Source organism: Scyliorhinus torazame, chromosome 3, assembly GCF_047496885.1.
Source record: "Scyliorhinus torazame isolate Kashiwa2021f chromosome 3, sScyTor2.1, whole genome shotgun sequence".
Classification (NCBI taxonomy): Eukaryota; Metazoa; Chordata; class Chondrichthyes; order Carcharhiniformes; family Scyliorhinidae; genus Scyliorhinus; species Scyliorhinus torazame.
The window spans coordinates 216550587-216562781 of record NC_092709.1 but is presented as its reverse complement, the minus strand read 5'-3'; the positions used below and the strand labels follow the sequence as shown (position 1 = coordinate 216562781).

The 12195-nt window shown below is 41.2% G+C and overlaps 2 protein-coding genes across 11 annotated transcripts in view; one reads left to right on the top strand and one right to left on the bottom strand.

Moving 5' to 3' along the window:
• mtmr7b (myotubularin related protein 7b) overlaps positions 1 to 6988 on the top strand; it is a 171949-nt gene extending 164961 nt beyond the window's left edge. For 8 of the 10 annotated variants that reach the window (XM_072496855.1, XM_072496854.1, XM_072496853.1 and 5 more), the window contains one exon: positions 4885 to 6988. In XM_072496855.1, the coding sequence (XP_072352956.1) occupies positions 4885 to 5241 (357 nt within the window). In that variant the 3' untranslated portion in view covers positions 5242 to 6988. Of the gene's footprint in view, positions 1 to 917; positions 1357 to 4884 lie in introns of those variants that run through there. The other 2 variants (XM_072496860.1, XM_072496858.1) reach the window with 2 other exon arrangements.
• Positions 6184 to 12195, bottom strand: part of vps37a (VPS37A subunit of ESCRT-I) — a 54257-nt gene continuing 48245 nt past the window's right edge. Inside the window, exons 11-12 of the mRNA XM_072496861.1 lie at positions 10626 to 10740; positions 6184 to 7545 (exon numbers count right to left, since the gene is read on the bottom strand). Coding sequence (XP_072352962.1) covers positions 10663 to 10740 — 78 coding nt within the window. The 3' untranslated portion in view covers positions 6184 to 7545; positions 10626 to 10662. The remainder of the gene's footprint in view (positions 7546 to 10625; positions 10741 to 12195) is intronic.

The window sequence follows — 12195 nt, the reverse complement described above, 5'->3', positions numbered from 1 at the left end:
ATCTCACCATGGCAGATGGTGAAATTTGAATTCAATAAAAATCTGGAATTAAAAGTCCAATGATGACCATGAAACCATTGTCAATTGGTGAAAAACCCATCTGGTTCACTTAAGTCCTTTTGGGAGGAATCTGCCGTCCTTACCTGGTCTGGTGTGACTCCACACGCACAGCAATTTGGTTGACTCTTAAATGCCCTCAGGGAGGGACAATAAATGCTGGTCCAGCCAGCGACCACACATCCCATGAACGAATAAAAGAAAACATTGCTGTTTCTGGAGGTGCATGTAAGGGAGACCAGATGAGGACATGGATTTCATTCCCTAAAGAACATTAGTGAATCAGATGGATTTTTACAACAATCCTAGTTATAAGCTTTTTAATTCTAGATTTCTTTGACTGAATTTAAGTCCACCTGGAGTATAACCATAACCACTATGCTACCATTCCCTCATGCCTTTTGCATTTGTGATGGAACTGGAATTCAGCACTATTTATGCTATCCAGGAGAAGTGTAAAGCATGTCAGGATCTCTGTGAATGGAAGGGCAGTACCAGCTCTTAAGTACACATCCTGTTCCATCTGGGAAATCCAGGACATGACCTGTATGCTGGAGATCCATGTGTGCAGGAAATTTCATAGGCTGCAGGAGTTCAAACTCTATATCTTGCAGCTTAAGCAGCAGCTGGTGTCATTGTGCTGTATCCGTGAAGTTGAGAGCTGTGTGGATCGCATGTTTACAGCAGTTTAAGACTATGCAAGGAGAGCAAGAACAGGTGGTCACAAGGGAGTCGACAAGAAATAGGCTGCTAGTTAGTACAGGAGTCACCAGAGTGCATTTCACTTCCAATACACTGAAGAATCTCTAGCTCTGACAAAGTCATCCAGACTCAACATTAGCTCTGTTCTCTCTCCACAGATGCCGTCAGGCCTGCCGAGATTTACCAGCATTTCCCGTTTCCGTTACTGAAGAAAGTAATGGTTTATCTGGAGAGTGCAGCCAGAGCAAAGTCAACAGCATTCCAGCTGTACATGGGGGGAACCTCCAAATAACTAGATGAGTAATAGAACTAAGAGATTCAATAGGTAGGGGAACAGACCCGTATTTCTGTAGCCACATACTTGAATCCAGGATGCTCTGTTGCCTCTCTAATACCAGGGTTAAAGTTGTCTGTGAAAAGCTGTAGAGTACTCTGGTGGAGTCAGGGGTCATGAGTGAACAAGTGACTAGCAGTCATGGGCTACATTCGTACAATGACATGGGTAGAAAGAGAGATTCGGTCCTGTCATCAGAATTTAGGGGAGCTTGGTGGGGAAATAGATCATCAGCTGAAAAGGAAAAAATTGCAGGGAGCGGTATTAAGTTATTGCTCCTTCAGAGGGCCAGTGCAAACAGGCTGAATGGCCTCCTTCTGTGGTGTAACCATTGTATGATTCTAACCAGGGATTTGTCATTGCCTCTCTTAGCTGACTCTTTTTTTACACAAGTTATTCTGCATTTAGTGTGTAGGTTACAGCCAAATGATTTTCCCCAAAGCGGTGACCTTACGTTACACGGTTTTTACAATGAAAATGAGATGCGAGAATGTTTGGGCATAAAGTGAAGTTCAGGCATCTCAATTCACAAGTATTTCATGTGTTCCTCCTTTATTCAAAAGTGGTCTCTTATTTGCTTTCCAAACCAGGTAATGGTGGAATCTCCCTATGACCTTTGCATCTACCAATGCTGTCTTCACAGCTGTGGTCTCATATCACTTGTCTAGATCGCACCCAGCCACTGCCTGAAGCTCTCACCTGTTCTCTTAAAATGTTTCATTGCAGTTTTTCATTTTATAAACTGTACAGTGGACAAGAGTATGTGCATAGTGTACAATATACAAGAAATTTCCATGACCCACCCTCCCCCTTTTTGTTACTTTAAGATATTTTCTTCGCTTTCATATCATACAGTGTGCAATTATCATCTATTTACATATATGTGGTTCTTTACCATTCCCCTCCCCGCTTCATCGATTGGCCCCGCACCATCTCCTGCTCCTCTTCCCCTTCCCCAAATCCTGCTTTTCCAGCTCCTTTATTGTGCTCTCCTGGGCATCCAGTCTCCTTCCCACACTGTCGAGGGCCACCTCCATGGTGGCCAGCACCTTCACCACTGCCACCTTTATTTCAGCCTTATTATTGTCTCTCATCTCCCTCAGTTCCCTGGTGAGGAATGCCTTCCAGCCCTCATCTGGCCAGGGTTTTTCGGGTCGCCACTCTACCTCTCCCAGGAATGGCTGGGGACCCAGGGCGGGATTCTCCACTCCCGCGCTGAAGTGCTCACGCCGTCGAGGTTCACGACGGCGCGAAACGGCCCCTATCCCGACCGATTCAGGGCTAGGAGCGGGGCCGCGTCATTTACATGCGGGCCTGAGAATAGCAGGGGTGCCGGAGAATCGCCATTTTGGGTGTCTCGGGCGATTCTCCTGCCTGCGCCGGGCGGAACTCAACGGGGCCGTTCCCGCCGCTTGGGAGAATCGCGGGAGGGCGTCAGACTGGCGTCGCGGGAAATTTTGGCGGCCCGGGCGATTCGGCGCGGGAGTGGAGAATCCCACCCCCTTTGTCTCATGGGTCTGCTGTTACTTGCTTGGTGTCTCTGCGGCCTCTTAAACTGCTGCTTCCTGGTATCTATGCTATAGTTCTTGTTAAGGATGAGGTTTGTTTTAGTCCGAATTTGTGGGCCAAATCAGCTAAAAGTGCCTATTATTCTACCTTTCGGAGAGCCACCTGATGTGCAACTGTAACACATCCCTGTTATCGTAAATCACCTCAACTGTTCTTTTACACCCTCATTTACTTCATCCTGGAAAACTAAGATCTCCTGAAATTAGTTATAACAAAACTTGTAATTCTCATCTCCCCTTGTCTTCCATTCACTAACATACTTCTCTCGTCATTCATTTGTTCGACTACATAACTGCATCTCAACAAACTCTTCCCTGCTCAATATCTTGGTCATTTCCCTCGAGGTGGTGGTGAGGTAGAGATTGGGTGTTGCTGTACATGTGAAATCTGACATCATGGGCCGGATTCTCCGTTCCTGAGACTATGTTGATACCGGGGCAGGATTCTGTGGACTTTCATGACAGCAAAACTGGCCTGAATCTGGACCGATGCAGCGACTGTGAGGGATGAGTCACCGGCACCACGTGGAACATAATCGATTCCAACGAAAAATGCTGCAGGATTTGCTGGGTCCGTGATTGACACTAGGGAGGCCGACAGGCTGCAGCCGCACATACTTTACTCCCCACACCAACCAACAAGACGACACAGGTTGTGCTGGAGTGTGCCAAAACAGCTGAGTCGGCTGGGTAGGGAGGGCACCTTGGTGGGGGTGAAGGAGAGACACTTATACGATCCGTGTCCCTAAGTTTGTAGTGGGCTGTTAGCAGCTTGTGCAGCGGCATGGCAATATTTCCAGCTGCGGCAATGGTGTGTGCCTGTCCCACCCCCACTATTCCCCCGGCCAGCAGCACAACTGTCAGCGAACGATGGCTATGTTGGACACTTTCCGTACTCCCTCTCTCTTCCTCAGCAGCCACAGCGCCAGTTTCATACTTTTAAAAGCACAAGTGAACCGTTGGCGGCGGAGAATCGGAGAGGCCCTGGAGAATACTGGTCAGGACCTCTAATTATATGCAAACTGTGTCTACTGTACCTGCATTCCGGACCGCATTTACGCCACTGTTGAGGTGACGGAGAATTGCGATTTGGCGTCAAATCAGCACCTGCTGAAATCTTGGCGTTGGAACCTATTCTCCGCCTAATCGCGTTTCCCGATTCCAGTGTCGGCCAACAGAGAATCCTGCCTCAAGTCTTTGAATAATGTTGACAGTGTTGCACAGATGGGATTAGAAATAGGAGGGAGTCTTTGGGGGAATTCTAGAAATCCTCCAGGACATCATATTTAATTATTTTTGAGGTCTGAAATAGGGCACAGGACAGTAGTTTGCAAAAAGGAAGCGGGGGAGAGTATCATAGTGGTACTGGACTATGATTAGTTTGAATCTCATCATGGCAATGAGAATTTTAATTTAATGAAATAAATATGGAATAAAAGAATAGTACCAGTCATAATGGAAACCATGTAGCTACTGAATCATTGTAAAAATCTGATTCATTACTGGCTTTAAGGGACAGAAATCAGTCCTCCTTACCCACCCTGGCTCAAATATGACAACCATGTGATTGACTCTTAACTGCTGTAAGTTGTTCAGGAGGGCTGGTTTAGCTGTGGGTGAGATGGCTGGTTTGTGATGCAGACCAAGGCCAGCAGCATGGGTTCAATTCCTGCACCACTGAGAATTCTGAATTCTCCCTCTGTGTACCCGAACAGGCGCCGGAGTGTGGTGACTAGGGGATTTTCACAATAACTTCATTGTAAGGCTACTTGTGACAATAAAGATTTTTTTTTTTTATACTGCCACCAGGGGCAATAAATGATGGTCGTGCCCTTATGCTGCTAATTAATTTTTATAATATTTTTGAGGGCAGGGGTTGCAGTGTTGATAAGAGGTTTGAAAGGGAGGGGGCAGTCCTTGAAATGGGAACTATTTACAGTGTCGGCATGCATAGGATCCAGAATAGAAATTTGGGTGATCAGCACTTCAGTGGGAATGGGTATCATAGATAAAAGGTAAGAGAAAGGATGAGAAAGTAGAGAGTAATTGAAGTAGAGAAAAACTGAAGAAAGATGCAGTTGTTTAACGGAGAAGGCCCAAACAAGAACACTCAGCAAGCACAGATACATATTAGGAACATACAGGTGTGTGCCATGATAGTCTTCTATTACTACTTAGTATCCTAAAATGTCTTGACATGCAACTTTGATTATTTTTAAACAGAAGTTAGCAAGGCTGGATCAATCCCATCTGAGGGACAGAAGAGAGGCAATCAAACTGCCTCACAACCTGGAATCCACTACTGATCAATGTTTAGCCAACACCCCTCAGGATTATATGGACAATGGGAAACCATTCACTTCTTGCAGCTCTTCACAGGCAGATGAAAATTCAGAAACTACAATTCTGATACATAACATGAAGCATTCAGACACTGATCTATCTGGCAATAGTGACCAGGAGTCAGGTGTCGCTGATTTGAGCTGCAGATCACCAAGTGGTGGTGACTTCCTGTCCAGCGAAGACAGCAGCAAAAATCTGTCAGAATACCCAGAGGAAATTGCCTTTGCTGTTGCATGAGAATCTAATGATACCTGGTTAAAAAGGACTACAAATTCAGACATTATGGGAACAAAAATTACATTTTATATTATATACTGGTAAATAAGGCAAATATAGGTTTTTGGTATAGTTATAATTTATAAATGAAATTCCATCTCAAATCTTAAACAAAACGGATTGTTATTTCTGAAAGGGAAAAAGTTGAAAAAAATAACTTTTGGTTAAAAGGGAAGAAATGTTCATACTGACTAGATTTTTCTTTTTTGCTGGAGGGGCGAGGTCAGTTTCTTTCTTACTGGAGGACTCTCGTGAAGTCAATTACAGAAGTCTCCTTCACCGTGGTGGTGAATTACAACCAGTAGGGGGCAGTCTGGGAGTTGACCAACCCAAGAAAGTCATGCAACATTCCCAACATGTGACTAATTTCCTGGTCTCATGCAGTTCCAATGTTGCACCTGATGCCAGGTCGAACTAGTAGATAGAAGGATCCAACCTGAGGGCCGACATGCTGACAAGATTTTTTTTTTTTTATAAAGTGAGCAGCCAGAATTTTCTTTTAATTATAACTGGACCAATATTATATTAGTGAGTAGATCCCTATATTTCCCATGCTCTGAAATTAATTAAATGAACACAATGTACTTGTAGAGCTGTAAATGTTAAGTTATTGTGAATATGGCAGTTACACATTTGGCTTTTTATATTTAGCTATGAAATAGTTTCCTCATGAAATTGAATGATACATGGGGTGGCACGGTGGTGTAGTGGTTAGCACTGCTGCCTCATGGTGCTAAGGCCACAGGTTCAATCCCAGCCCTGGGTCACTGTCTGTGTGGAGTTTTCACATTCTCCCTGTGTTTGTGTGGGTCTCACCCTTACAACCCAAAGACGTGCAGGCTAGGTGGATTGGCCACGCTAAATTGCTCCTTAAATTGGAAAAACATAATTGGGTACTCCAAATTTTTAAAAAAATTGAATGATTTATTACATTTATCACCATGCAACTTCTGAAAAACAAATTCAGGTTAATGAAAAAATGTGAATATGTAACAAGCCCAAAATAAAGCAGCATCTCTAATGTATTCGCCCTACAAAAAAAAACTAGCTGATTAATTTATTTGACTTGCTAGAAAAATGTGAAATTGCAATTAATGCTGTTGCTTTGGTGTACCATGAGTATTTTTCACCCCATTCTAATTATTTGATAAATGGCTATTCATCCTCAATCTCATTGTCCCTACAAAGGCGAAGCAAAGATAGTCATCTGTACAGGGAACAAGTATGCCAACATATTTTGCAACTGGATTTTGTTTTTAAACTTTAAAGCCCCCCAAAAATGTTAATTCATTCTCAACTTAAGTCAACAGATACTTATGTTTTAGTAGTTACTCAACGCAGATTTTTTTTGTGCCCATTATGAAAATGCACCCAGTTTCAACACGGAACACTGCTCTCTACTGTTTGTAACCTTTAGATGCATGAGTCAATGTTCTACATTAGAAAACTCAACATGTGCAAACTATTATATGTTGAAATTGAGATTTTATTCCCTCTTTTATGAAAAGAATAGTATGCTATTAAATATATTTGCTATTTATAGTTTGACAATCCGGTTATATATCTTAACATTCTGTAAATAGAAAAAAAATGTCACATTATTGTAACATCAAGATATGCTTAATGTACTAATTAAATACAAAAATGTGAAGTGGGATGTAGCTTGTGGCAATTCCGTAATTCAAATAAAATGAATTTTAAAAAAAAAGTACACATTTGGTTTGTAAAACATCTGAAGTCATGTGTCGCTGCATTCTCACCTTCTGACTATCCCAAGTTATACAAATTACTTCAGCATGACCTTTAGATTGCTCATTGTAATGTATTTATGAAATGCCATGTTGAGTTATTGTGAGTACGGCAATTTATGTTGAATTCTTTAACTGAAAACCTCAGCTCAATAAATTTCACCAATGATCAAATTGTTTGAAAACATCTCATAAATAGTAAAGTAACAGTGCAATTATCAGAACTATTTCCACATTAATGCTATATTTAATACAGGAACCCAAACTACAGTTACTTACAAATTTAACAGTATTTACCAAGAATCTTGAAATCTAACATACAGGAAGAAAGTTGTTATTTTGAACTGCATTTTTAATACTGGAAATTGTGATTTTACAAAAAACATAACCATCTCAAAAAGGTCATGTTGTATAACATTCCTTAAATGTATTTGATAAATCTGTAATTTTCACTTTGCAGTTTGAATGCATTCCATCTTGTCCAGAGCAGGAATTTCAATTCATGCTAATTTAAAAGCTGAGAGAGAAAAGATAGCATTATTGATTACAGCATGGTCGAAGAATAAGTAATTTTACCTGTGAGGAGTACAACTAACATAGACTGCAAAACTACAAACCAGAAAGACTGCGCTCTTTATTAAACAGCAAAAAATATACACTAAACATATGCAATGGATAATTTGCAACAACACCCAAATAGGACAGCACCCTCTAAAGAGTGTTTGGGACCAAGCACCTGTATGTCTGAACCAGATCAAAGTGTTTCTAATGAACAGCACAGTCTGAACCAGGAAGTGAAAATTAGAATATTAAATTGAATCCCAAATCAGGTGCAGAGGCAAAATAGAGAAAAATAAAGATCACACGGGCCTCAACTACAAGGCAACAATGTTCAGCTGATGACTGCACTAAAAACTCTGTACTTGCCTCACCTGTAGGAGGTAGCAGGAAATTGCCTGCCTGATTGCTGTATGGGGTCCAATCGTGAATTAATCTCCAAGACCTAACACCGAGGCATAGTCTTGGTGAAGTCATGCCCCTCGAGGTCAAGTCAGTCACTGTTCAGGTTGATGCTTTATAATGATTTTAGGCAGTTTTGATCAAAACTTAAATACTTTTAGGTCAATTAAGAGAAAGCGACTTTGGCTATTAGTGTGCTGCAGATAAACAACTGATGAGCAGACATGTCTACAGCTTTCTGGCATATTAGGATCATTACTATAGCTTGCCTGGGATTGCAGTGGTGGTGGTGGCAGGACAAAAGGGAACTTTGAGTAAGGGGTGGAAAGAGCCAAGAGGAGCTAGGGTAAGCCTTCCTTTATCCTGTCAGTTTGCTGACACACCAACTTTCTGCAGAAATATCTACGCAAGGTAAGCGCAATTAAGCAAAACTCTGTTACTAATGGTTGCTTAACACTTTAATAGGAATGACAGGAACATCAGAGTGAGCTCCTCTGGCGCCACAGGCACACTGCAATTTCTGGATTTCCAGAATCTGCAGCGTCATTGCTGCCCTCATTAGAGGAGAACGTCTCAGTGTTCGCCATGAAGAAAGAAAAATCCAGGCCATTAGAACAAAAGCAAAAAGCAGAATCAGAAATAATTTAATTTTAAAAGATCTCCAATGATTAAAACTTGAGGGAGAAGTTTCCACAATTAAAGTTTAAAGATGCGTCACATGATTTAAAATAGTAACAAAAATGGACAAACCCTAAATTTGTAGCAAGCTTAGTCTGTACCCAAGGCGCCGGAATGTGGCGACTAGGGGCTTTTCACAGTAACTTCATTGAAGCCTACTTGTGACAATAAGTGATTATTTAAACAGCACTGGGGCTGTTTAGCACAGGGCTAAATCGCTGGCTTTGAAAGCAGACCAAGGCAGGCCAGCAGCACGGTTCGATTCCCGTAACAGCCTCCCCGAACAGGCGCCGGAATGTGGCGACTAGGTGTTTTTCACAGTAACTTCATTTGAAGCCTACTTGTGACAATAAGCGATTTTCATTTCATTTCATTAATTAATTATTATTATTAAATCTCAGCAGATCTTGCATCATCTGTAGGGAGAGAAAAGAGCTAATGTTGAGTCCAGGTGACTCTTTGTCAAAGCTTTGACAAAAAGGGTAATCTGGACTCGAATCGTTAGCTCTTTTCTCTCCCTACAGATGCTGCCAGACATGCTGAGATTTTCCAGCATTGTCTCTTTTGGTTTCAGATTCCAGTATCCGCAGTAACTTGCTTTTATTCAACTTGAGGAAACATGCATATTTCAATACATTTGAATGGGGTGCCAGACAACGAAATGCAATTTTTGTGAAGTCAACAGAAGGGTAAGTTCTGGGGTTTCAAGTTCAACTGCACATCTGTGCTTGCCTTTAGTCGCTGTCCAGCATGCACATAAATAAGTCACAGTGCGATTAGTCTCACCATTATTTTTGCAGTAAATTCTGGCCCATTTAAACCAAATGTATAGAATGTGTCTTCATAATTCCATGTTAAAGGAATAAATTGAGAAATGTGACAAGATGGAAGTGTTTGAAAGGCACAAAACAGCAGGTAGATGCAAAATAAAGCTCCTTGGACTGGACATATATGGCAACTAGTATTCCAAGCTGTTTACTAGGGCCATTCTAAGTTACTATAAATAAATGAGCTAGACTGAATGGTGGAAAAAAATATCAGAATTTGATAACTATATCAAATTAGGAACAGGTGTGACAAACTCCAATGAAGATTGTGAAAGATTGCAGGAAGATATTGAAAAGCTAACATGAAGGACTTACAGGTGGTAGACCGTTCAATGTAGAAAATTATGAAATTAAGGATATTTTAAAAAACCTAACAAAGGCAAGAATGAAGATTCACTAGTAACAAGGGCTACAACTAAAAAAGGAGTTGTTCAGTCTGTCTGTAGTCTACAGCCAAGTGTATGCCAGCTTGACCCCAGGTAGCAATTTATCTCAGTATCGGTTTTCCATGTTCAACGTAGAGAAAAGGAGTTTGAACAGAAGTGCCTTTATTGTTCTGATATGTATTGTGACCGATAACCAAGACCATCTGTTTATGAAAATACTCATTTGTCGTGAATACTGTTCATCGTCTTGATTTATTATCTGAGCCTGGGTCTTATTAGAAAGCATATTTCCACCTACCAATCAGGAGACCCATCCACCAACAAGTGGCATATTCCAGTATAGCAAGAGTTCATTGTTCGATTTGTGTGTCTTGCTATTGCATATCTGGATATTGGGCACATGCCTAGACCTGAAGATATATGACGTCTCATTAAGGGTGTGGTTGGTAAATGAACTGAAGTAAAATCTAGGCAAGTTATTAGAACTGATAAATGGTGCCTACTAGTCAGTGATATTAACATATTTAAGTTATTAACAAAATAATTGAAAGATTAGAAAAATCAGATGGCCGTTCGATTCTCAAAACATTTGTCACAACGCATTGAAGGTCTACAAAATTATTTTGTAAATCTTGGAGAAATGTTATTTCAAAACTTATGGTAAATACATAACACACATTATACTCGACTATAATGTTAAAAATCAAAAATCAGTTGATCAATGATAAAGATTTAGTTTGCACTACCTTAAGATTCTTAGGCAAACTCATGCAAAAACTCCACCTATAGTGTATGAAACTGTCCATGTTGTGTCATCAAATGCTGAAGTTTCTCTTCCTTAGCCCGTCTACAGTGACAAAGCTGTGAAACAAAAAAAGCTTTATAAAAGGTGCAAGTGACAATTTAGGCATTATTTCCTGAAAAATTCCACACATTGCATATTAAGCAATTGCATATGGTAATATTTTGCAAGCGATGGAAATTAAAGTTGATACCATGTCCTACAATTATTTTGTGCCATTTCCAATTAAGAGTTTAATATTTTTGAAACTACATATTTAATTTAGATGCCATGGAGACACTCCCATCTCTTCAATACCCTCTGTTTGACCCACCTCCTACCTCTCTCACATAAGTCCTACTGAACTGCTGACCATCTAATGTTCCTTCCAATTCATATGCTAGTGCCTCAGGAACTGTCCCTCTCTCTTTCAAAGCCACTGACCTAGTGGCATCTCCTCAGACAGCCACAATTGAGAATTCCTTCAGCATATTCTTTCATATTTTAAGTTGCACAATAGCCTAACCTCTTCCCATCTCTCAACTCCTCCAGCCCCACAACCTTTGAAAGACGACTTGCACCCCACCATTGACACCTGTACCTTCCCAAGTCTATGCTCTAAACTCTGGAATTCCATCCCCAAATTTTCCACCTCTTTTTCCTTTCAGGTACATTTTAAAACCAATCGCATTGATCAATTTTTCGGTAAACTATCCTAATATTTTCACATATAGCTTGACGTTAACTTTATCTGACAATGCACCCTGGGAGTTCCTTGGCACTTCAGAAAAAATGAGACAATTCACAGGAATTAGTCACTGAAGGATTGATCATTAGGGTGTACAATGGTGATGGGAAATCTAGGCTAGTGAGTGGGCCACATAAGTGGTCCTCCTTCATCCCAGTGGGCCAGGAAATTGAAATTGAGCATGTTCACTAACCGTGACCCCGTGAATAAGATTAAATTCACAGCGCCTGGGACCCGGGTTCGATTCCCAGCTTGGGTCACTGTCTGTGCGGAGTCTGGACGTTCTCCCAATGTCTGCGTGTGTTTCCTCTGATTTCCTCCCACGAGTCCCAAAAGACATGCTGTTAGGTGAATTGGACATTCTGAATTCTCCCTCTTTTGTACCCGAACAGCTGAAGTGTGGTGACTAGGGGATTTTCACAGTAACTTCATTGCTGTGTTAATGTAAGCCTACTTGTGACACTAATAAAGATTATAAAATACATTTAATGCACGCCAAAAATTTCATAATGAGTTATAGAAAATGTTTAATCATTCATAGAACATAGAACATAGAAAATACAGCACAGAACAGGCCCTTCGGCCCACGATGTTGTGCCGAACCTTTGTCCTAGATTAATCATAGATTATCATTGAATTTACAGTGCAGAAGGAGGCCATTCGGCCCTTTGAGTCTGCACCGGCTCTTGGAAAGAGCACCCTACCCAAACTCAACACCTCCACCCAACACCAAGGGCAATTTGGACATAAGGGCAATTTATCATTGGCCAATTCACCTAACCCGCAC